Source organism: Bubalus bubalis, chromosome X, assembly GCF_019923935.1.
Source record: "Bubalus bubalis isolate 160015118507 breed Murrah chromosome X, NDDB_SH_1, whole genome shotgun sequence".
Lineage (NCBI taxonomy): Eukaryota > Metazoa > Chordata > Mammalia > Artiodactyla > Bovidae > Bubalus > Bubalus bubalis.
This window is the reverse complement of record NC_059181.1, coordinates 104424080-104445711: the sequence shown is the minus strand read 5'-3', so window position 1 is coordinate 104445711 and position 21632 is coordinate 104424080. Positions and strand designations below refer to the sequence as shown.

General features: G+C 45.2%; 1 protein-coding gene and 1 pseudogene across 1 annotated transcript in view; one reads left to right on the top strand and one right to left on the bottom strand.

The window, feature by feature from the left end:
* IKBKG (inhibitor of nuclear factor kappa B kinase regulatory subunit gamma) overlaps window positions 1-21517 on the top strand; it is a 52290-nt gene extending 30773 nt beyond the window's left edge. The window contains exon 10 of the mRNA XM_044936650.2: window positions 16294-21517. Coding sequence (XP_044792585.1) covers window positions 16294-16412 — 119 coding nt within the window. The 3' untranslated portion in view covers window positions 16413-21517. The remainder of the gene's footprint in view (window positions 1-16293) is intronic.
* LOC112582083 lies at window positions 18740-21319 on the bottom strand (annotated as a pseudogene).
* Window positions 21518-21632: the final 115 nt, after the last annotated feature.

Here is a 21632-nt window from a genome sequence, read left to right as displayed (position 1 = left end):
CTAAATATTTAAAAAACTAAGATCATGGCATCCAGCCTCATTACTGCATGGCAAATAGAAGGGGAAAAGGTGGAAGTAGTTACAGATTTCCTCTTCTTGGGCTTCAAAATCACCACAGATGGTGACTGCAGCCATGAAATCAGAAGATGATTGCTCTTGGCAAGAAAAGGATGGCAAACCTAGACAGGCTGTTAAAATCAGAGACATTACTCTGCCGACAAAGGTCCCTATAGTCAAGGCTAAGGTCTTCCCAGTGGTCACATATGGTTGTGAGAGCTAGACAGTTAAGAAAGCTGAGTGCCAAAGAATTGATGCCTTCAAGGAGTGGTGCTAGAGAAGACTCCTAAAAGTGCCTTGGACAGAAAGGAGATGAAACCAGTCAATCCTAAAGGAAAACCCTGAATATTCACTGGAAGGACGGATGTTGAAGCCAAAGCTCCAGTATTTTGGTCACCTGATGTGAACAGACGACTCACTGGAAAAGTCCCTAATGCTGGGAAAGATTGAGGGTAGAAGGAGAAGAGGGCGTCAGAGGTTGAGATGGCTGGACAGCATCAGAGATGAACATGAACTTGGGCAAACTCCAGGAGATGGTGAGGGATAGAGAAGCCTGGCATGCTGAAGTCTATGGGGTCGCAAAGTGTCGAACACAACTGAGTGACTGAACAACAATAGTTGATTTACAATTCTGTGTTAGTTTCAGGTGTACAACAAAATGATTCACTTATCAGTTCAGTTCAGTCGCTCAGTCGTGTCCGACTCTGCAATCCCATGAATCGCAGCACGCCAGGCCTCCCTGTCCATCACCAACTCCCGGAGTTCACTCAGACCCACATCCATCGAGTCAGTGATGCCATACAGCCATCTCATCCTCTGTCGTCCTCTTCTCCTTCTGCCCCCAATCCCTCCCAGCATCGGAGTCTTTTCCAATGAGTCAACTCTTCACATGAGGTGGCCAAAGTACTGGAGTTTCAGCTTCAGCATCATTCCCTCCAAAGAAATTCCAGGGCTGATCTCCTTCAGAATGGACTGGTTGGATCTCCTTGCAGTCCAAGGGACTCTCAAGAGTCTTCTCCAACACCACAGTTCAAAAGCATCAATTCTTCGGCGCTCAGCTTTCTTCACAGTCCAGCTCTCACATCCATACATGACCACTGGAAAAACCATAGCCTTGACTAGACGGACCTTTGTTGGCAAAGTAATGTCTCTGCTTTTGAATATGCTATCTAGGTTGGTCATAACTTTTCTTCCAAGGAGTAAGCGTCTTTTAATTTCATGGCTGCAGTCACCATCTGCAGTGATTTTGGAGCCCCCCAAAATAAAGCCTGACACTGTTTCCACATCTATTTCCCATGAAGTGATGGGACCGGATGCCATGATCTTCGTTTTCTGAATGTTGATTCATATATATATATATATATATATATATATATATATATATACATATATCCACTCTTTTTTAGATTCTTTTCCATATAGGCCATTACAGAGTACTGAATAGTGTTCCCTGTGCTATACAGTAGGTGCTTATTATCTATTTTATATATAGTAGAGTGTATATGTCAATCCCAATCTCCCAATTTGTCCCCACCCACACCATGCTTTCCCCCTGGTTAACATAAGTTTGTTTTCTACATCTGTGACTCTATTTCTGTTTTGTAAATAAGTTCATTTCTACCATTTTTTAGATTTCACATATAAGCGATATCATATGATATTTGTCTTTCCCTGTCTGACTGACTTCATTCAGTATCACAGTCTTTATGTCCATCCATATGGCTGCAAATAGCATGATTTTGTTCTCTTTTATGGCTGATATTTCATTGCATATATGTACCACATCTTTTAAAATCCATTTATCTATTGATGGACATTTAGATTGTTTACCTGTCTTGGATATAAAGAGTGCTGCTGTGAACACTGGAGTGCATATACATTTTTGAATTATGTTTTTTTCTGGGTATATGCTCAGTAGTGGGATTGCTGGGTCATTTGGTAGTTCTGTTTTTAGTTTTTTTAAATTTATTTGTTTTAATTGGAGGCTAATTACTTTGCAATATTGTAGTGGTTTTTGCCATACATTGACAAGAATCAGCAATGAGTGTACATGTATCCCCCATTCTGAACCCCGCTCCCACCTACCTCCCAATCCTATCCCTCAGGGTCATCCCAGTTTGCTGGCCTTGAGCACCCTGTCTCATGCACTGAACCTGGACTGGTGATCTATTTCACATATGGTAATATACATGTTTCAAGGATATTCTCCCAAAGCATCCCACCCTCGCCTTCTCCCACAGAGTCCAAAAGTCTGTTCATTATATCTGTGTCTCTTTTGCTATCTTCCACATAGGGTCATGGTTACCATCTTTCTAAACTTCATATATCTGCCTTAATATACTGTATTGGTGTTTTTCTTTCTGACTTACTTCACTCTGTATAATAGGCTCCAGTTTCATCCACCTCATTAGAACTGATTCAAATGCATTCTTTTTAATAGCTGAGTAATACTCCATTGTGTATATGTACCACAGCTTTATTATCCATTCATCTGCTGATGGACATCTAGGTTGCTTGCATGTCCTAGCTGTTGTAAATAGTGCTGCAATGAACATTGGGGTACAAGTGTCTCTTTCAATTCTTGTTTCCTGGTGTATATGCCCAGCAGTGGGATTGCTGGGTCGTATGGGAGTTCTGTTCTCAGTTGTTTAAGGAATCTCCATACTGTTCTCCATAGTGGCTGTACTAGTTTGCATTCCCACCAACAGTGTAAGAGGGTTCCCGTTTCTCCGCACCCTCTCCAGCATTTATTGTTTGTAGACTTTCAGATGGGAGCCATTCTGACCGCCGTGAGATGGTATCTCATTGTGGTTTTGATTTGCATTTCTCTAATAATGCGTGATGTTTAGCATCTTTTCATGTGATTGTTAGCTATCTGTATGTCTTCTTTGGAGAAATGTCTGTTTAGTTCTTTGGCCCACTTTTTGATTGGGTCATTTATTTTTCTGGAATTGAGCTGCATGAGCTGCTTGTATATTCTTGAGATTGACTTTTTGTCAGTTGCTTCATTTGCTATTATTTTCTCCCATTCTGAAGGCTGTCTTTTCATCTTACTTATAGTTTCCTTCGTTGTGCAAATGGTTTTCAGTTTAATTAGATGCCATTTGTTAATTTTTCCTTTTATTTCCATTACTTTGGGAGGTGGGTGATAGAGAATCCTGCTGTGATTTATGTCGGAGAGTGTTTTGCCTATGTTTTCCTCTAGGACTTCTATAGCTTCTGGTCTTAAATTTAGATCTTTAACCCATTTTGAGTTTAATTTTGTGTATGGTGTTAGAAAGTGTTCTAGTTTCATTCTTTTACAAGTAGTTGACCAGTTTCCCCAGCACCACTTGTTAAAGAGATTGTCTTTTCTCCATTGTATATTCTTGCCACCTTTTCAAAGATAAGGTGTCCATAGGTGCATGGATTTATCTCTGGGCTTTCTATTTTGTTCCATTGATCTATATTTCTGTCTTTGTGCCAGTACCATATTGTCTTGATGACTGTAGCTTTGTAGTATAGTCTGAAGTCAGGCAGGTTGATTCCTCCAGTTCCATTCTTTTTTCTCAAGATTGCTTTGGCTATTCGAGGTTTTTTGTATTTCCATACAAATTGTGAAATTATTTATTCTAGTTCTCTGAAAAATATCGTTGGTAGCTTGATAAGGATTGCATTGAATCTATAGATTGCTTTGGGTAGTGTACTCATTTTCACTATATTGATTTTTCCCATCCATGAAGATGGTATATTTCCCCATCTATTTGTGTCATCTTTGATTTCTTTCATCAGTGTTTTATAGTTTTCTATATATAGGTCTTTTGTTTCTTTAGGTAGATTTATTGCTAAGTATTTTATTCTTTTTGTTGCAATGGTGAATGGAATTGTTTCCTTAATTTCTCTTTCTGTTTTCTCATTGTTAGTGTATAGGAATGCAAGGGATTTCTGTGTGTTAATTTTATATCCTGCAACTTTACTATATTTGTTGATTACCTCTAGTAATTTTCTAGTGGTGTCTTTGGGGTTTTCTATGTAGAGAACCATCTCATTTGCAAACAGTGAGAGTTTTACTTCTTTTCCAATCTGGATTCCTTTTATTTCTTTTTCTTGTCTGATTGCTGTGAGTAAAACTTCCAAAACTATGTTAAATAGTAGTGCTGAGAGTGGGAACCCTTGTCTTGTTCCTGACTTTAGGGGAAATACTCTCAGTTTTTCACCATTGAGGATAATGTTTGCTGTGGGTTTATCATATATGGCTTTTATTATGTTGAGATATGTTCCTTCCATACCTGCTTTCTGGAGGGGTTTTTTTTTTTATCATAAATGGATGTTGAATTTTGTCAAGAGCTTTCTCTGCATCTATTGAGATAATCATGGTTTTTATCTTTCAATTTGTTAATGTGGTGTATTACATTGATTGCTTTGTGGATATTGAAGAATCCTTGCATCCCTAGGATAAAGCCCACTTGGTCACGACGTATGATCATTTTAATATGTTGTTGGATTCTGTTTGCTAGAATTTTGTTGAGGATTTTTGCATCTATGTTCATCAGAGATATTGGCCTGTTGTTCTCTTTTTTTGTGGCATCTTTGTCTGGTTTTGGTATTAGGGTGTTGGAGGCCTCATAGAATGAGTTTGGCAGTTTTCCTTCCTCTGCAATTTTCTGGAAGAGTTTGAGTAGAATAGGTGTTAGTTCTTCTCTAAATTTTTGGTAGAATTCAGCTGTGAAGCCATCTGGTCCTGGGCTTTTGTTTGTTGGAAGATTTTTGATTCCTGTTTCGATTTCCGTGCTTGTGATGGGTCTGTTAAGATTTTCTATTTCTTCCTGGTCGAGTTTTGCAAAGTTATACTTTTCTAAGAATTTGTCCATTTCTTCCAAGTTGTCCATTTTATTGGCCTATAGTTGCTGATAGTAGTCTCTTATGATCCTTTGTATTTCTGTGTTGTCTGTTGTGATTTCTCCATTTTTATTTCTAATTTTGTTGAATTGATGATTCTTCCTTTTTTTTCTTGATGAGTCTGGCTACTGGTTTGTCTATTTTATTTATCTGCTCAAAGAACCAGCTTTTAGTTTTGTTGAGTTTTGCTATAGTCTCCTTTGTTTCTTTTTCACTTATTTCTGCCCTAATGTTTATGATTTCTTTCCTTCTACTAACCCTGGAGTTTTTCATTTCTTCTTTTTCTCGTTACTTTAGGTGTAAAGTTAGGTTATGTATTCGATTTTTCTCTTGTTTCTTGAGGTAAGCTTGTATTGCTATGAAACTTCCCCTTAGCACTGCTTTCCCTAAACCCCATAGGTTTTGGGTTGTTGTGTTTTCGTTTTCATTTGTTTCAATGCATATTTTGATTTCTTTTTTGATTTCTTCTGATTTGTTGGTTATTCTGAAGCATGTTCTTTAGCCCCCATATGTTTGTATTTTTAATAGTTTTTCCCCCCTGTAGTTGACATCTAATCTTACTGCATTGTGATCAGAAAAGATGCTTGAAATGATTACACATTTTTTTGAATTTACCAAGGCTAGATTTATTGCCCAGGATGTGATCTATCCTGGAGAATGTTCCATGTGCACTTGAGAAAAAGGTGAAATTCATTGTTTTGGGGTGAAATGTCCCACAGATATCAGTTAGGTCTAACTGGTCCATTTAAAGTTTGTGTTTCCTTGTTAATTTTCTGTTTAGTTGATCTATCCATAGGTGTGAGTGGGGTATTAAAGTCTCCCACTATTATTTTGTTACTGTTAATTTCCCCTTTCATACTTGTTAGCATTTCCCTTACATATTATGTTGCTCCTATGTTGGGTGCATATATATATGTAAATATAAATATAAATAAATATATATATATACATACACATACACACACACCTATATATATAAAATAATTGTTTTATATATATATATAATAGTTATATCTTCTTCTTGGATCGATCCTTTGATCATTATGTAGTGTCCTTCTTTGTCTCTTTTCACAGCCTTTATTTCAAAGTCTATTTTATCTGATATGAGTATTGCTTCTCCTGCTTTCTCTTGGTCTCCATTTGCATGGAATACCTTTTTCCAGCCCTTCACTTTCAGTCTGTATGTGTCCCTTGTTTTGAGGTGGGTCTCTTGTAGACAGAATATATAGGGGTCTTGTTTTTGTATCCATTCAGCCAGTCTTTGTCTTTTGGTTGGGGCATTCAACCCATTTACATTTAAGGTAATTATTAATAAGTATGACCCCATTGCCATTTACTTTGTTGTTTTGGGTTCAAGTTTATAAACCTTTTTTCTGTTTCCTGAGAAATAAATGAAGTAAATGAAATAAATGCTTTAGCATTTGTTGAAGAGCTGGTTTGGTCGTGCTGAATTATCTCAGCATTTGCTAGTCTGTAAAGCTTTTGATTTCTCCTTCATATTTGAATGAGATCCTTGCTGGGTTTCTTGGACTTGGGTGGCTATTTCCTTCCCCATTTTAGGGAAGTTTTCAACTGTTATCTCCTCAAGTATTTTCTCATGCTCTTTCTTTTTGTCTTCTTCTTCTGGGACTCCTATGATTTGAATGTTGGGGAATTTAACATTGTTCCAGAGGTCTCTGAGGCTGTCCTTATTTCTTTTAATTCTTTTTTCCTCTCTCCTTCATTTATTTCCACCTTTCTATCTTCCACCTCACTTATCTTATCCTTTGCCTCAGTTATTCTACTGTTGGTTCCCTCCAGAGTGGTGTTGATCTCAGTTATTGCATTATTCATTATTGATTGACTCTTTTTTATTTCTTCTAGGTCCTTGATAAACATTTCTTGAATCTTCTCAATCCTTGTCTCTAGTCTATTTACCTGTAACTACATTTAGTTTTCAAGATTTTGGATCCTCTTTAATATCATTATTCTGAATTCTTTTTCAGGTAGACTCCCTATCTCTTCCTCTTTGGTTTGGTTTGGTCGGCATTTATCATGTTCCTTTACCTGCTGACTATTTCTCTGCCTTTTCATTTGTTTATTTCTTTTTAAATATAAATTTATTTATTTTAATTGAAGGCTAATTACTTTACAATATTGTATTGGTTTTGCCATACATTGACATGAATATGCCATGGGTGTACATGTGTTCCCCATCCTGAACCCCCCTCCCACCTCCCTCCCCATCCCCTCCCTCTGGGTCTTCCCAGTGTCATTTGTTTAGATTGCTGTGTTTGGGGTGGCCTTTCTGTAGTTTGGAAGTATGTGGTTCCTCTTTATTTTGGAGGTTGCTCTGTGTGGGTGGGGTTGGATGAGTGGCTTGTCAAGATTGCCTGGTTAGGGAAGCTTGCGTCCGTGTTCTGGTGGGTGGAGCTGGATCTCTTCTCTCTGGAGTGCAATGAAGTGTCCAGTGTGATTTTTGGGGTGTCTGTGGGTTTGGCATGACATTGGGCAGCCTGTATTTTAATGCTCAGGGCTGTGTTCCTGTGTTGCTGGAGAATCAGCATAGTATGTCTTGCTCTGGAATTTGTTGGCTCTTGGGTGGAGCTTGGTTTAAGTGTAGGTAAGGAGGCTTTGGGATGAGCTCTTGTCAATTCATGTTCCCTGGAGTTAGGAGTTTTCTGGTGTTCTCAAGTTTTGGATTTAAGCCTCCTGCCTCTGGCTTTCAGTCTTATTCTTACAGTAGCCTCAAGAATTCTCCATCCATATAGCACAGATGATAAAACATCTAGGTTAATGGTGAAAAGATTCTCCACAGTGAGTGGCACCCAAAGAGGTTCACCGAGTTACATGGAGAAGAGAAGAGGGAGGAGGGAGATATAGGTGACCAGGAGGAGAAGAGGGAGAGTCAAAAGGGGAGAGAGTAATCTAGCCATTAATCATACCCCTAAGTAAAAATGGGCACTTATATTCTAAAAGGTACAAAATGAATAACAATACCAAAAAGCAAAGATTGAAAATCTAGTGTAGATTTTCAGGTTAGACTCTCAAAAATACAATATTAAAAATACAAAACAAAATCTATTTATATCTATATGAAATTTTCTTTAATAGTAGGGTCTTTTTTGCAAGGTAATAGTAGGTTATAAAAATGAAAAAGTAATAAAGAACTTAAAAAAATAAAAAGATTGAAAAATGATAATAGTAAAAATGTATCTAGGTATTTCTCTGGAGATGTTGAGGGCAGTGTGGGGTTAGTTCAGTTTCAGATAGTTCCTTGTTCCAGCTTATATTTCTTCTCAAGGTCTGTAGGTCCCTCCAATGCTTAGTAAATGCTAACTACAGGGTTTTAATCTGTAGCACCTGTCACTTCCAGAGCAGTTCCCTCTTCTTTGTTTATTTTGGCTTTCTCTGTTTGCAAGTCTCTTCAGTGTCAAATTTTCACCTTGACACAAGGGGGCGAAGGTGGTCACTTATTTAGGCTCACTTGTTCAATTGTGTTGTGGGGAGGGAGTTCAGTTCACTTCAGTTGCTCAGTCATGTCCGACTCTTTGCAACCCCATGGACTGTAGCATGCCAGGCCTCCCTGTCCATCACCAACTCCCAGAGTTTACTCAAACTCATGTCCATTGAGTCAGTGATGCCCTCTAACCATCTCATCCTCTGTCATCCCCTTCTCCTCCCACCTTCAATCTTTCCCAGCATCAGGGTCTTTTCAAATGAGTCAGCTTTGTGCATCAGGTGGCCAAAGTATTGGAGTTTCAGCTTCAACATCAGTCCTTCCAATGAATATTTAGGACTGATCTCCTTTAGGATGAACTGATTGGATCTCTTTGCAGTCCAAGGGACTCTCAAGAGTCTTCTTCCAATACCACAGTTCAAAAGCATCCATTCTTCGGCACTCAGCTTTCTGTATAGTCCAACTCTCACATCCATACATGACTAGTGGAAAGACCATAGCCTTGACTAGATGGACCTTTGTTGGCAAGCTAATGTCTCTGCTTTTTAATATCCTGTCTTGGTTGGTCATAACTTTTCTTCCAAGGAGTAAGCGTGTTTTAATTTCATGGCTGAAGTCACTATCTGCACTGATTTTGGAGCCCCCCAAAATAAAGCCTGTCACTCTTTGCACTGTTTCCCCATCTGTTGGCCATGAATTGAAGGGACCAGATGCCATGATCTTTGTTTTCTGAATGTTGAGCTTTAAGCCAACGTTTTCACTCTCCTCTTTCAGTTTCATCAAGAGATTCTTTAGTTCTTCTTTGCTTTCTGCCATAAGTGTGGTGTCATTTGTGTATCTGAGATTATTGATATTTTCCCCAGAAGTCTTGATTCCAGCTTATACTTCATCCAGCTCAGCATTTCACAGGATGTACTCTGCTGCTGCTGCTGCTGCTGCTGCTAAGTCATGTCAGTCGTGTCTGACTCTGTGTGACCCCATAGATGGCAGCCCACCAGGCTCCCCATTCCTGGGATTCTCCAGGCAAGAACACTGGAGTGGGTTGCCATTTACTTCTCCAAGGCATGAAAGTGAAAAGTGAAAGTGAAGTCGCTCAGTCGTGTCCAACTCTGTGCGACCCCCATAGACGGCAGCCCACCAGGCTTCTCTGTCCATGGGATTTCCCAGGCAAGAATACTTGAGTGCATTGCCATTTCTTTCTCCACATAATGTATTACACAAAAACAAATGTACCAGGATATCCATTTCAGGTTTGTTTATAACACTGACAAATTTCAAACAGCCTAAAGACCTATATACAAGAGATTGGTTAAAATAACTATGGATTACACATTCTGAGGAATATTATACAGCTCTTAAAGTACTGTGGATGGCACAGGCTTCACCATATCCACTATATGGCCTAATTTTGGGTCGATTCTGGGTGCCCTGTCTGGCAAGGGATGGTCACCCTCCTTGTCCCCTTCCTCCAGCTGCCCCTTGCAGTGTCCCTCCCCTCCTTTGACTCACTGGGTTCCTTTTCTACCATGATATGGGTTGATCAGCAAGGAACTAATCCCTTAGTAACAAAATAGGCCTATTTCTCCCTTGAAGTATTAAAGAAGGACCAAGTCTTCAGACCACATTGCTATGCTATGCTAAGTCACTTCAGTCATGTCCGACTCTGTGTGACCCCATAGATGGCAGCCCACCAGGCTCCACCATCCCTGGGATTCTCCAGGCAAGAACACTGGAGTGGGTTGCCATTTCCTTCTCCAATGCAAGAAAATGAAAAGTGAAAGTGAAGTTGCTCAGTCGTGTCTGACTCTTAGCGACCCCATGGACTGCAGCCTACCAGGCTCCTCCATCCATGGGATTTTCCAGGCAAGAGTACTGGAGTGGGGTGCCATTGCCTTCTCCATCAGACCACATTAGTTAAGTAAAAAAGAAAACTATGATTCTTCAATTCACTAATAGTCAAGACTTTGCTATTGCAAGTGAAAAACAAGTGGAACAAAAATGACCAAGAATATCCACAGTGGTTTTTCAGCCAAAGGGAGAGTTTCTGGGTCTGTGTAACTACAAGGTACAGAGGTAGTTTGTCTTTAGGCATGGCTAGATCCAGCATTTTGTTCCCTGAGATTTGCCTTCTTGCTCCAACTCTCCCTCTGTCCTTTGACATCCTGTCTCCCCTAGAGACCCAAAGTGTCACTGGTTGGATGATATCACCACAGCTGCAGGAAAGCAGTGCTCCAATTTGGCAGGCCTGGGCCACATGCCAACCCCTGGAATCAGAGGTGAAGTCAACTCTATCACAGTCACAGTGGCTGAGAGAAAAGGAAAGGGGCAATTTTCCCGGGTGACAGCATATCAGTACCAAGAAAAGGAAAATGGATGCTGGGTTATGAAACTCATACATGTCCTCGACAGTGGGGTACACTTGTCATCAAATTCAAAATCAAGTTCCAATGTTTTAAAGGAACAAGACTGGGAAAGATTATTTCTTAATCTAATAGAGCATGCATGCTCAGTCACTCAGTCACGTTCAACTCTTTGCAACCCCATAGACAGTAGACTGCCAGTCTCCTCTGTCCCTGGAATTTTCCAGACAAGAATACTGGAGTGGGTTGCCATTTCCTCTGCAAGGGATCTTCTCGACCCAGTGTTTGAAACTGCATCTCTTGCATCTCCTGCATTAGCAGGTAGATTCTTTACCACTGTGCCACCTGGGAAGCCCATTAATCTAATAGAGCAGACAATTATTTTCCCAAATAAAGAAAATACTGATGTCAGGGACTTCCCTGGTGGTCCAGTGGCTAGGACTCCACAATTCCAATGCAGGTTGCCCAGGTTCAGTTCCTTGTGAGCTGACTAGATCCCACATCGCTGCAATTATTAAATAAGAGCTCGCATGCTGCATTGAAGATCCTGCATGCTGCAACTGAGACCCACACAAATTAAAAAAAGATCAAAAGTAATACCCACAGTCACATAGTGGGAGCATACTGTTAAAACAGGAACATATCATCTCCTCACACAGATTCTCAACTTCTTCTGATTTCTTTCTTACTGTTTTGTTGTTTAGTTGCTCAATTGTATTCTACTGTGGATTGCAGCCCACCAGGATCCTCTGTCCATGGGATTTCCCAGGCAAGAATACCGGATGGGTTGTCCTTTTCTACTCCAGGGGATCTTCCTGAATCAGATGGAATCCGAGTCTCTTGCATTGGCAGGTGGGTTCTTTACCACTGAGCCACCAAGGGATGGGCTTATTCTGATTTACTGAATCTTTATTCAGTGAAGATGCACATTTACTTTCTTTCAATGTTAACACTGTGCCACTTCCCAGGAGGCACAATGGTAAAGAATCCGCCTGCCACTGCAGGGGATGTGGGCTCGATCTCTAGGTCAGAAAGATCCCCTGGAGGAAGAAATGGCAACCCACTTGAGTATTCTTACCTGGAAAATTCCATGGACAGAGGAGCCTGGCAGGCTATAATCCATGGGGTTGCAAAGAGTTGAACACAACTGAGTGGCTGAGTACACCTTATCTGCAGATAACCTGATCATACATGTAGAAAATAGGTTGCAGCAAATACTAAACATTGGAGGGAGCTAACTCCTCCCCCAAAGACTTAACTAATTGTCCCCAAACTTTTCTACGTTGATCAGAAACAAGGTCAGTAGGCCATAAAGTTACAGTCCTATAGTTTCTGAGTTGTTTGATCTTCTGCAAGCTAAGGTTTTTACTTTGGGAGGAATCAGACCTACTGATAAAGGTGGTCGGCAAACTGGAATTCTGGGGGAGAGGCACACTTTTGAGTAGCAACCACCTACTGTAGGCCAATAGCCTTAAAAAATCAATAGAAAAGTAAAATTTTATCTCAGTATTTCTACCCTTTGGAATCTATCTTGAGGACATAACCAATCAGGCAAAGACTTATACAGAAGAATTCCACTGAATCATTATTAGGGACAAATGGAAACATATTAAATGTTTAACAAGAGATGGGAATACTGGACCACCTGAACTTCCTCTTGAGAAGTCTGTATGCATGTCAGGAAGCAACAGTTAGAAATGGACATGGAACAACAGACTGGTTCCAATAGGGAAAGGAGTACATCAAGGGTGTATATTGTCACCCTGCTTATTTAACTTATATGCAGAGTACATCATGAGAAACACTGGGCTGGATGAAGCACGAGCTGGAATCAAGATTGCTGGGAGAAATATCAATAACCTCAGATATGCAGATGATAGCACCCTTATGGCAGAAAGTGAAGAAGAACGAAAGAATCTGTTCTGTTGATGAAAGTGAAAGAGGAGAGTGAAAAAGTTGGCTTAAAGCTCAACATTCATAAAACTAAGATCACGGCATCTGGTCCCATCACTTCATGGGAAATAGATGGGGAAACAGTGGAAACAGTGTCAGACTTTATTTTTTGGGCTCCAAAATCACACTGCAGATGGTGATTGCAGCCATGAAATTAAAAGACGCTTACTCCTTGGAAGGAAAGTTATTACCAACCTAGACAGCAAAGGCAATGCCAAAGAATGCTGAAACTACTGCACAATTGCACTCATCTCACAGGCTAGTAAAGTAATGCTCAAAGTTCTGTAAGCCAGGCTTCAGCAGTACATGAACCGTGAACTTCCAGATGTTCAAGCTGGTTTTAGAAAAGGCAGAGGAACCAGAGATCAAATTGCCAACATCCGCTGGATCATGGAAAAAGCAAGAGAGTTCCAGAAAAACATCTATTTCTGCTTTATTGACTATGCCAAAGCCTTTGACTGTGTGGATCACAATAAACTGTGGGAAATTCTTCAAGAGATGGGAATACCAGACCACCTGACCTGCCTCTTGAGAAACCTATATGCAGGTCAGGAAGCAAAAGTTAGAAATGGACATGGAGCAACAGACTGGACATGGAGCAAATTGGAAAAGGAGTACGTCAAGGCTGTATACTGTAACCCTGCTTATTTAACTTATATGCAGAGTACATTATGAGAAATGCTGGGCTGGAAGAAGCACAAGCTGGAATCAAGATTTCTGGGAGAAATATCAATAACCTCAGATATGCAGATGACAGCACCCTTATGGCAGAAAGTGAAGAGGAACTAAAAAGCCTTTTGATGAAAGTGAAAGAGGAGAATTAAAAAGTTGGCTTAAAGCTCAACATTCAGAAAACTAAGATCACGGCATCTGGTCCCATCACTTCATGAGAAATAGATGGGGAAACAGTGGAAACAGTGTCAGACTTTATTTTTTGGGGCTCCAAAATCACACTGCAGATGGTGATTGCAGCCATGAAATTAAAAGATGCTAAAAAAAACCAAAACAAAACAAAACAAAAAACTGTTTCTTTATAGTCTAGTGCTTATAACCTGTATAATGTTGCCTTTTGCTATTAAAGGTGACTTTTTAATTAAAAAAAAAAGATGCTTATTCCTTGGAAGGAAAGTTATGACCAACCTAGGTAGCATATTAAAAAGCAGAGACATTACTTTGCCAACAAAGGTCCGTCTAGTCAAGGCTATGGTTTTTCCAGTAGTCATGTATGGATGTGAGAGTTGGACTGTGAAGAAAGCTGAGCACTGAAGAATTGATGCTTTTGAACTGTGGTGTTGGAGCAAGGAAATTCAAGCAGTCCATTCTAAAGGAGATCAGCCCTGGGTGTTCTTTGGAAGGACTGATGCTAAAGCTGAAACTCCAGTACTTTGTCCATCTCATGCGAAGAGTTGACTCATTGGAAAAGACTGTGATGCTGGGAGGGATTGGGGGCAGGAGGAAAAGGGGACGACAGAGGATGAGATGGCTGCATGGCATCAGGGACTCGATGGACATGAGATTGAGTGAACTCTGGGAGTTGGTGATGGACAGGGAGGCCTGGCGTGCTGCAATTCATGGGGTCACAAAGAGTTGGACACGACTGAGTGACTGAACTGAACTGAACTGAGACAGCACATTAAAAAGCAGAGACATTGCTTTCCCAACAAAGGTCCATCTAGTCAAGGCCATGGTTTTTCCACTAGTTATGTATGGATGTGAGAGTTGGAATATAAAATAAAGCTGAGTGCTGAAAAATTGATGCTTTTGAACTGTAGTGTTGGAGAAGACTCTTGAGAGTCCCTTGGACTATAAGGAGATCCAACCAGTCCATCCTAAAGGAGATCAGTCCTGAATATTCATTGGAAGGACTGATGTTGAAGCTGAAACTCCAGTACTTTGGCCACCTGATGCAAAGAACTGACTCATTTGGAAAGACCCTGATACTGGGAAAGATTGAAGGTGGGAGAAGAGGATGACAGAAGTTGAGATGGTTGAATGGCATCACGGACTCAGGGATATGTTTAGGTAAACTCTGGGAGTAGGTGATGGACAGGGATGCCTGGTGTGCTGCAGTCCATGGGGTTGCAAAGAATTGGACATGACTGAGAGACTGAACTGAACTGACTGAACACTTACATTATGCTACTTCTTATATGCATCCAAGTACATGTTTTTGAATAAATTTTTGAAAGAGAAAATGCTTATATGTTAAAATCAATTCCAGGAAAAAATTAATCCTGAATATGCAAAAATTACACTATTGTTATAGATGATGTGACAATCAGTTGTGTCCAACACTGTGACCCCATGGACTATACAATCCATGGAATTCTCCAGGTCAGAATGCTGGAATGCATAGCCTTTCCGTTCTCAGGAGATCTTCCCAACCCAGGGCTCGAACCCAGGTCTCCCGCATTACAGGTGTATTCTTTACCAGCTGAGCCATATAAATGCCAATATAAAACTAAGAAAATATTCCAAAGTACCAACCACAGTTAATGCTGAATGAGAAGCCATAATATATTTTAATTTTCTTCCATTTCCTAAATTGTCTTCAATTACACTGTACTACTAGACTATCTGAAGCCCAGAACCTTCCCTTGAAACCAAGGAGAAAGGCAAGAAACTGTGGAGGCACAGTATTTGAAAATATATTCAGACACAGAATGATAGTTCAGCTTTATTTTATGCTACAAGAAATATTGAAACACCCTCCTCCTCCAGCCAGTGGAAAACAACAGGGCCAAGAGTGCCTAAGGCCAATATAAGCAAACAATTAGGCCCTCATAATAAATCAGCAACCAGTGTAGGAATCAATGCCCTGGGGAAGGATGTACTGTTTAGGTTATTATTAGGTGCTCTTTCTTGGCCTAGGCTTAGGGATAACTAGGGGCACAAAGTACCCTGTAATTGGTTGGTTGATCCCAACCAACAGGAAATGCTGCTTGAGACAGAACATGATGGAAATTCGGAGCTGGCCACCATCTTCAACAATCAGAGGGCTAAAAGGGAGGGAAAAAGAAAATAAAATTAAATGTGGGAACTGTTCTCCTAATTCTGCCCCCTCAGCTGGTGTCAGGCACACTGCACATGTCTACATCCTTAGACTTCGTCTTTTGGTGGTCTCCAGTTCACTATTAGAATGACCCTAGACACCTGCCACCCACCCAGGCCCCTTTGCAAACTAACATTGCTAGGATGCTGCCCTTCACTGTGAGCTCCTTCCCTACTGCCCTGCGGTAGGGCTGGACATGTGGGCTCAGGGACTGGCGGGCCATCTCTGCCTCCATGGGTGACGGGAAGAACACTACGATGGAGCTGGTGGCGGCGAGGTTAAGGGACCATCTCACACCAACCTTGCCTGTGCCTCAGGCCTACTCTTCATTTGGAGGCCTGTTTCCTTCTGGCCATTCTCACTTGTCTCCATCCCCACCCCAAGTCTGCTCCCAGCCCTTCCAGTCCTTCAGGCCATCTGCCCCCTCCATCTCTCCCTGCCACCCCTGACCCATGCACCCAAGGCCAGACCCTCTAGCCATCTTCTTGGTCTCCCTCCCCACAGCCCTTCCTATCCCCAGGCTGACTGCTTTCTCTCCATTCCACTGTCTACAGGAGGGCCGTTCCTCCCCGCTCCAGCCCCCGCCCCTGGCCTCTCTTCAAATAGGATACAAATTGAGAAGTTGGCTTCTTGGTCCTCTGGCCATGGGCGGCACACACCCACCAAGTCCTGATGCAGCATGTCCAAGAGGCCACAGCCTGACGTGTCCTCCTGGCCCCAGGGCACCGTGGACACCAGGCCCTGGCACCGCATGTCCACCTGGTCCTGGAGCGGGGTGGCCACCCAGCCCTGGCATGGCATCTCCGCCAGGTCCCGGAGCGTGAGGTGCCTGCACCAGCTCTGGGGCTCCAGCCGTGGCTGCACCTGCCTCTCCCGCGCCTCCGAGGCCCTCATGCCCTTCAAGGCCATTTGGGTCACCAGCTCCATCCAGACCTCCTTGGTCTTCAGCATCTCCCGCCACACCACCTCTGCCAGCACCTGGGTCTGCAGCCTCCATGACCACTCATGCTGCAGGTCAGCCCACCATGGCCACCTGGAGCGTCTGAGAGTCCGAGGCACCCAAAGGAAACCATGCCCCTGGGCGGGTGACGTCACTATGGGCGCCGAGAACGCCTGCGCACTCAGGCCCTGACGCCAGTCCCAGGATGTCCCTCTTAGGGGGTTATGAGCACGTCAGTGTTTCCCGCCAAACGTGGAAACACCAAGTGAGCCCCTTCCCCTTAGACCTCTGCTGCCATGTTCACATGTGACCCTCCTGCTGACTTCAGCTTCTGGAAGGGAGTTAAGCACCAGGGCCAGGCCCCGGGGATCCCATTGGTCTTCCACACATAGCGCAAGTCTGCGTCCTTGTCTGTGCATGTGGGCATGTGCAGGTGCATGCACGTGGGGGTGCGAGACCAGGGATGTGGAGTGGGCTGTTCCTGCCCACCTGGGGAGGGAAGCAGGGACTACTGTTGGGCCCACTGCGGAAGGCATGGGGCAGGGCTGCCTGGGGGTCCAGGCACACAGACTGCAGGGACTCCAGGCTGTGGGCGTGCCCTGGGCTCCTCAGAAGCACTGGATGAGCCAGCTAGACTCAAGGGCAGAGAGAAGGGCCGTGTTGCCCTGGACACCCGCAGTCTCTTGCTCTCTGCTGGCACAACTCTCATGGCCTTTCCCTCCCCAGGAACAGTGTTTTGAGGCTGTCTGGAGGGGTGGAGGTGCCAGGGGACCTCAACTGGGAGGTGACCTTGTATCTGATAGCCTGCTGGTCTACTTCTGTCTACAACGGGGGGTCAAGTCAACAGGCAAGATACAGCCGGGGGAGACCACGGGGCTGGGGTAGCACTGCCTGGGTGTGGGGTGCATCTGCCAGACCACTGGTGCCACGGGAGGTGACTGCATCAGGGATTGTACTTCAATCCGGCCCCTGAGCCCCACCCCCTGGCCGGAGAGTCCTCTCAGCCCTCCAAATCCAAGGCCAGCAGCCTTCCCCCACCCCTACCCCCACTGGAGGGGAAGAGGCACCAGCAGTGGCTGACCATTTCCTGTGTGTGGGGCATCCCTGTCCCACCTTCCTACCCTCCCAGTTTCTGTTGATTCTGGCTCCCAGTCAGTTTTAGGGTGTGCAAAGACCTGGTCTACTGCCTGTGTCTGTGCCCTGCTCTGTGGCCAAGAGGACCCCAGTGGGGAGCCTGGACATGTCAATGTATGGCAAAAACCACTATGATATTGTAATTAGCCTCCAATTTAAAAGATAAATTAATTTAAACAAAAGAAGTAAACATTTAGGTCAGTATTTCTAATTCTTGGAATATATTAATACTTTAAGGAAATAACTATTAATGGAAAGATTTATAAATTCCACTAAATCATTAACCATAGTAATGTAAAAAGTGGAAACAAATGCTCCATAATTACATTATTATTATTATTTTTTTAATTTAAAGACCCAATCTTAATTTTTTGGCCACGCCACATGACATGTGGGATCTTAGTTCTGCTGCCAGGGATTGAACCTGCAGCTCCTACACTGGAAGTGCAAGTCTTATCCACTGGGCTGCCTGGGAAGTCCCAATAATTACATTATAATGCATCTTATATCTATTCAATAACACATTTCTTTTCTTTTTTTTTTTAAATCCATCCTCTGACAAAGGCTTTACTGACAATTTTCCACACAGTTAGTCAAAAAATAAAAAAATACAGAACACAGCAGTCAGTATTTCATACACTAGAAGCCGACATGACAGGAGTCCCTTATCATGGTAAAAAAAAACCACAAAAAACAAAAAACAAAAAAAAACACAAAAAACAAAAAACAAACAAAAACCAACCCAAACCTAAGAACTTAGTTTTTGGTGGGGAGATAGGACTTTGGTCCCCTACCAAATGAAATGGAGTAACCCAGCAGAGAATTCAAATCAAGGGTGTAGGATGGGCTGGGGGTGCAGGGCAGCAGTGGTCAGATTTTAAAATAATTGCTTTAGTGACAAACAGGCTGGAAAAGCCAGGCTTGGGCTAGGCTGTGTCTCTTACTATAACTATCACCATGTGTTCCTCCTCTAGCTTGCCCAATGTCCTCAGCGCTGACTGGAGGTACTGCTGTGAGAAGTCACAGGGCGGGAAGGCATAGAGCATGCCTGTGCTGTCTCTGCCCTTGGATCCACCCACTGGCAGGCTGATCACCCCTGCAGCCTGCTTCTGTTTCAAGTAGGAGACCAGGTTCCTGAGAAGCCGCCTCTGTAGGCCAGGCTCCACCGTAGGCATCCCCTCAGAGCCAGGCCCACTGGGGGTCGCCTGGGTGGCCAGGAGCACTGCGTAGCCATTGGGGCTCCCCTGCTTGATGCGTCGTGGGACCTCATCGAGCTTGGGTTGGTCCAGGCGAAGGCGCTGGGCAATCTTCAGCTGGGTCAGCTTACTCCCAGAAGTATGGTCTTTGAGGAGACTGCTGATCACGCCCTGGTCCCCCTCTAGGATGTGCATAGATGTCGGGAAGCAGCTGTTTTTCAACACCAGAAGTCCGTTCCAACCCAGCTGCAGCGTCTGGGCATACTCTGAAAGATTCTTGAGCTTTTTGGTCTCGTGTTTTGGCTCTTTCAGAGGCTTGGGCTCGGCCTCAGTCCGATGATTGCGCTCGCTCTCTCGGGTCTTCTTCCCGTGGGAAGAGTCGGGAGCCTTGTGGTGGTGGTGGTGGCTCTGCTCCTCCGCCCCGTGTCAGCTGCTGTTGAGGGAGTTGCTGCCGGACTCCTTGGTCCCTTCACTGGAATGGTTTTCCTTGCGGCTACGCTCCAGGGTGCGGTCAGAGCCTCGGTCCGCAGGCTGCCCACCACCCTTGGTCCTGCTCCGTTCCTCGTAAGGGGAGTGGGTGGCCCTTCCGCGATCACTGGAGAGGCTCCGGCGCTTCCGCCTGTCCTCCCAGGCCTTGGGCAGGCCCCGGTCCCCATCTCCTCCCCAGCGCTCACCACTCCGGCTGCGCACTGAGTGGCTGTAGCCCTCGAGGCTGTTTCCGCGGAGGTGTGGAGGGGTCCTGTCCCGCACCCGCAGGTCGGCATCCAGGTTCCGGTGCCGGGTATACCCGTCGGGGAGTAGCTCATAGTGCACAGGGAGGGGGGAGGGCTGGTACTGCTGGGGATACCGAGTCTCCTCTGCTTTGGCAAAATCCACGCACAGCCTGCGGTCCGGACCCCCCAAGGGAAAGCCCCTCATTTTAGCACAGGCGGCCTGGGCTGCGTCCAAGCTCTCGTACTGGATGTAGGCAAAGCTATCTCCCTTGACATGATCAATGGTCTGAATGCTCCCAAAACGGTCCAACTCCTGGGCCAGAGCCGCCAGTGAGGTGTTAGGTCCCAAGCCACCCACCCAGAGACGCGTAGTGGGGTTGGCCTTGCCGTACCCTGTCTTAATGGGATTGTGGCCTATCACCTGACCCGACATGCCCACCTTGGCCCGATGGGCCATGTCTAGGTTCTGGAACTTGAGGAAGGCATACGCACCGCCCTGCCCACGGGCGGGTCTCTTGATGACCACCTCCTCAATGATGCCGTACTTCTCGAAAGCCTGTCACAGCTCCACCTCCGACATGCTGTGGTCCCAATTCCCAATGAAGAGGTTGCGCGTGGCCCGCTGGTCGTCCTCGGGCATCAGGTCCTCCTCGCACACGGCCGGGTAGCCGTAGGGTCGCCCGTGGTCGTTGTACAGCCCGTAGTAGTCCATGCCCCGCTCCCGGGACAAAGGCTGCAGCAGCGTGGCGGGCGCGGGGCTCCCGCAGCGGAGGGGCGGCAACCGGGGACAGCGAATGCTGCTTGTACTGGTAGCCGCCGTGCAGCGGGAGGTAGCCGAGCGGGTCGGCGGGCACTGGCGGGCCCGGGGGCGGAGTGGAGGCGGCGGCGCTGCTGCTGCTGCTGCTTGGCCTACTGCTCCCGCCGCCGCCGCCGCCTCGCAGGTACACGGGCTCCACCTTGAGCGGACGGTCGTAGAGCAGTAGCTGGCGGGCCAGGGCGTGCTGGCGGGCCTCACGTGAGTCCTGCGGGTGCCGGAAGTTCACGTAGGCCACGCGGCCCAGCTCAGGCGTGTGCTACAGGCGCAGGCTGATCTCGCCGAAGCTCTTGAACTGGTGGAAGAGCCGATCTTCGAGGTGCTCGGCAGGCAGAGCGGGGCTCAGGCTGCTAATGAGCAGCGTCTTGTACTCGGGTGCAGCCGCTGAGGAGCCGGGACCCGTGGGCTAAGCCCCGGGCGGCGGCGGAGGTGGCGGTAGTGGAGATGCGCGGGACGACGCGCCCGAAGCGCCTGGGTCCCCTGAGGCCTTGCCGCCGCGTCCCCCGCCGCCGGCGCCCGAGCCCGATGAGCGGCCGCTGCTCGCACGGTGATTCGCGTCCCCGGCGCCTCGGCCGTCGCGATGCCCACCGCAGCTGCCCCCGCTACCGCGAGGTTTGTCGCGAGCCCGCGTTGGAACGGGGTGCTTGGCGCCACCCGAGGCCTTGTGCGCCGCCCGCCCCCTCCGCCCGCCTCCGCCTCCCGTTCGCGCTCCCGCGGCTGTTTGGCTGACGATGACGAGCCGCGCCCGCTCGGGCTGGAGTCTCACTCGCTCTGCCTCTTCATGGCGCCGGCGCGGCTGGCGGGTGGGCGGCCCGCAGGCCCCTCGCAGCGGCGGCGGCGGCGGCGGCCGAGGAGGCAGCGCCCCGGACGCCGCCATCTTGGACAATAACACATTTCTTAAGAGATTTAAGAAAGTGGAAAAGCTAGTATATTAAATGAAAAAAGTTCAGGAAAAAATTTAAACTTGATAAGTTCTACATCACATGCTGTTATACGTTTAATGTGCAAGTACAACCAGAAAATATTCTTAAATGTTGACAGTATTTAGTGCTGAACATCGGGCTTGGTTTTCATTGTCCGAAATTGTTTTCAATTC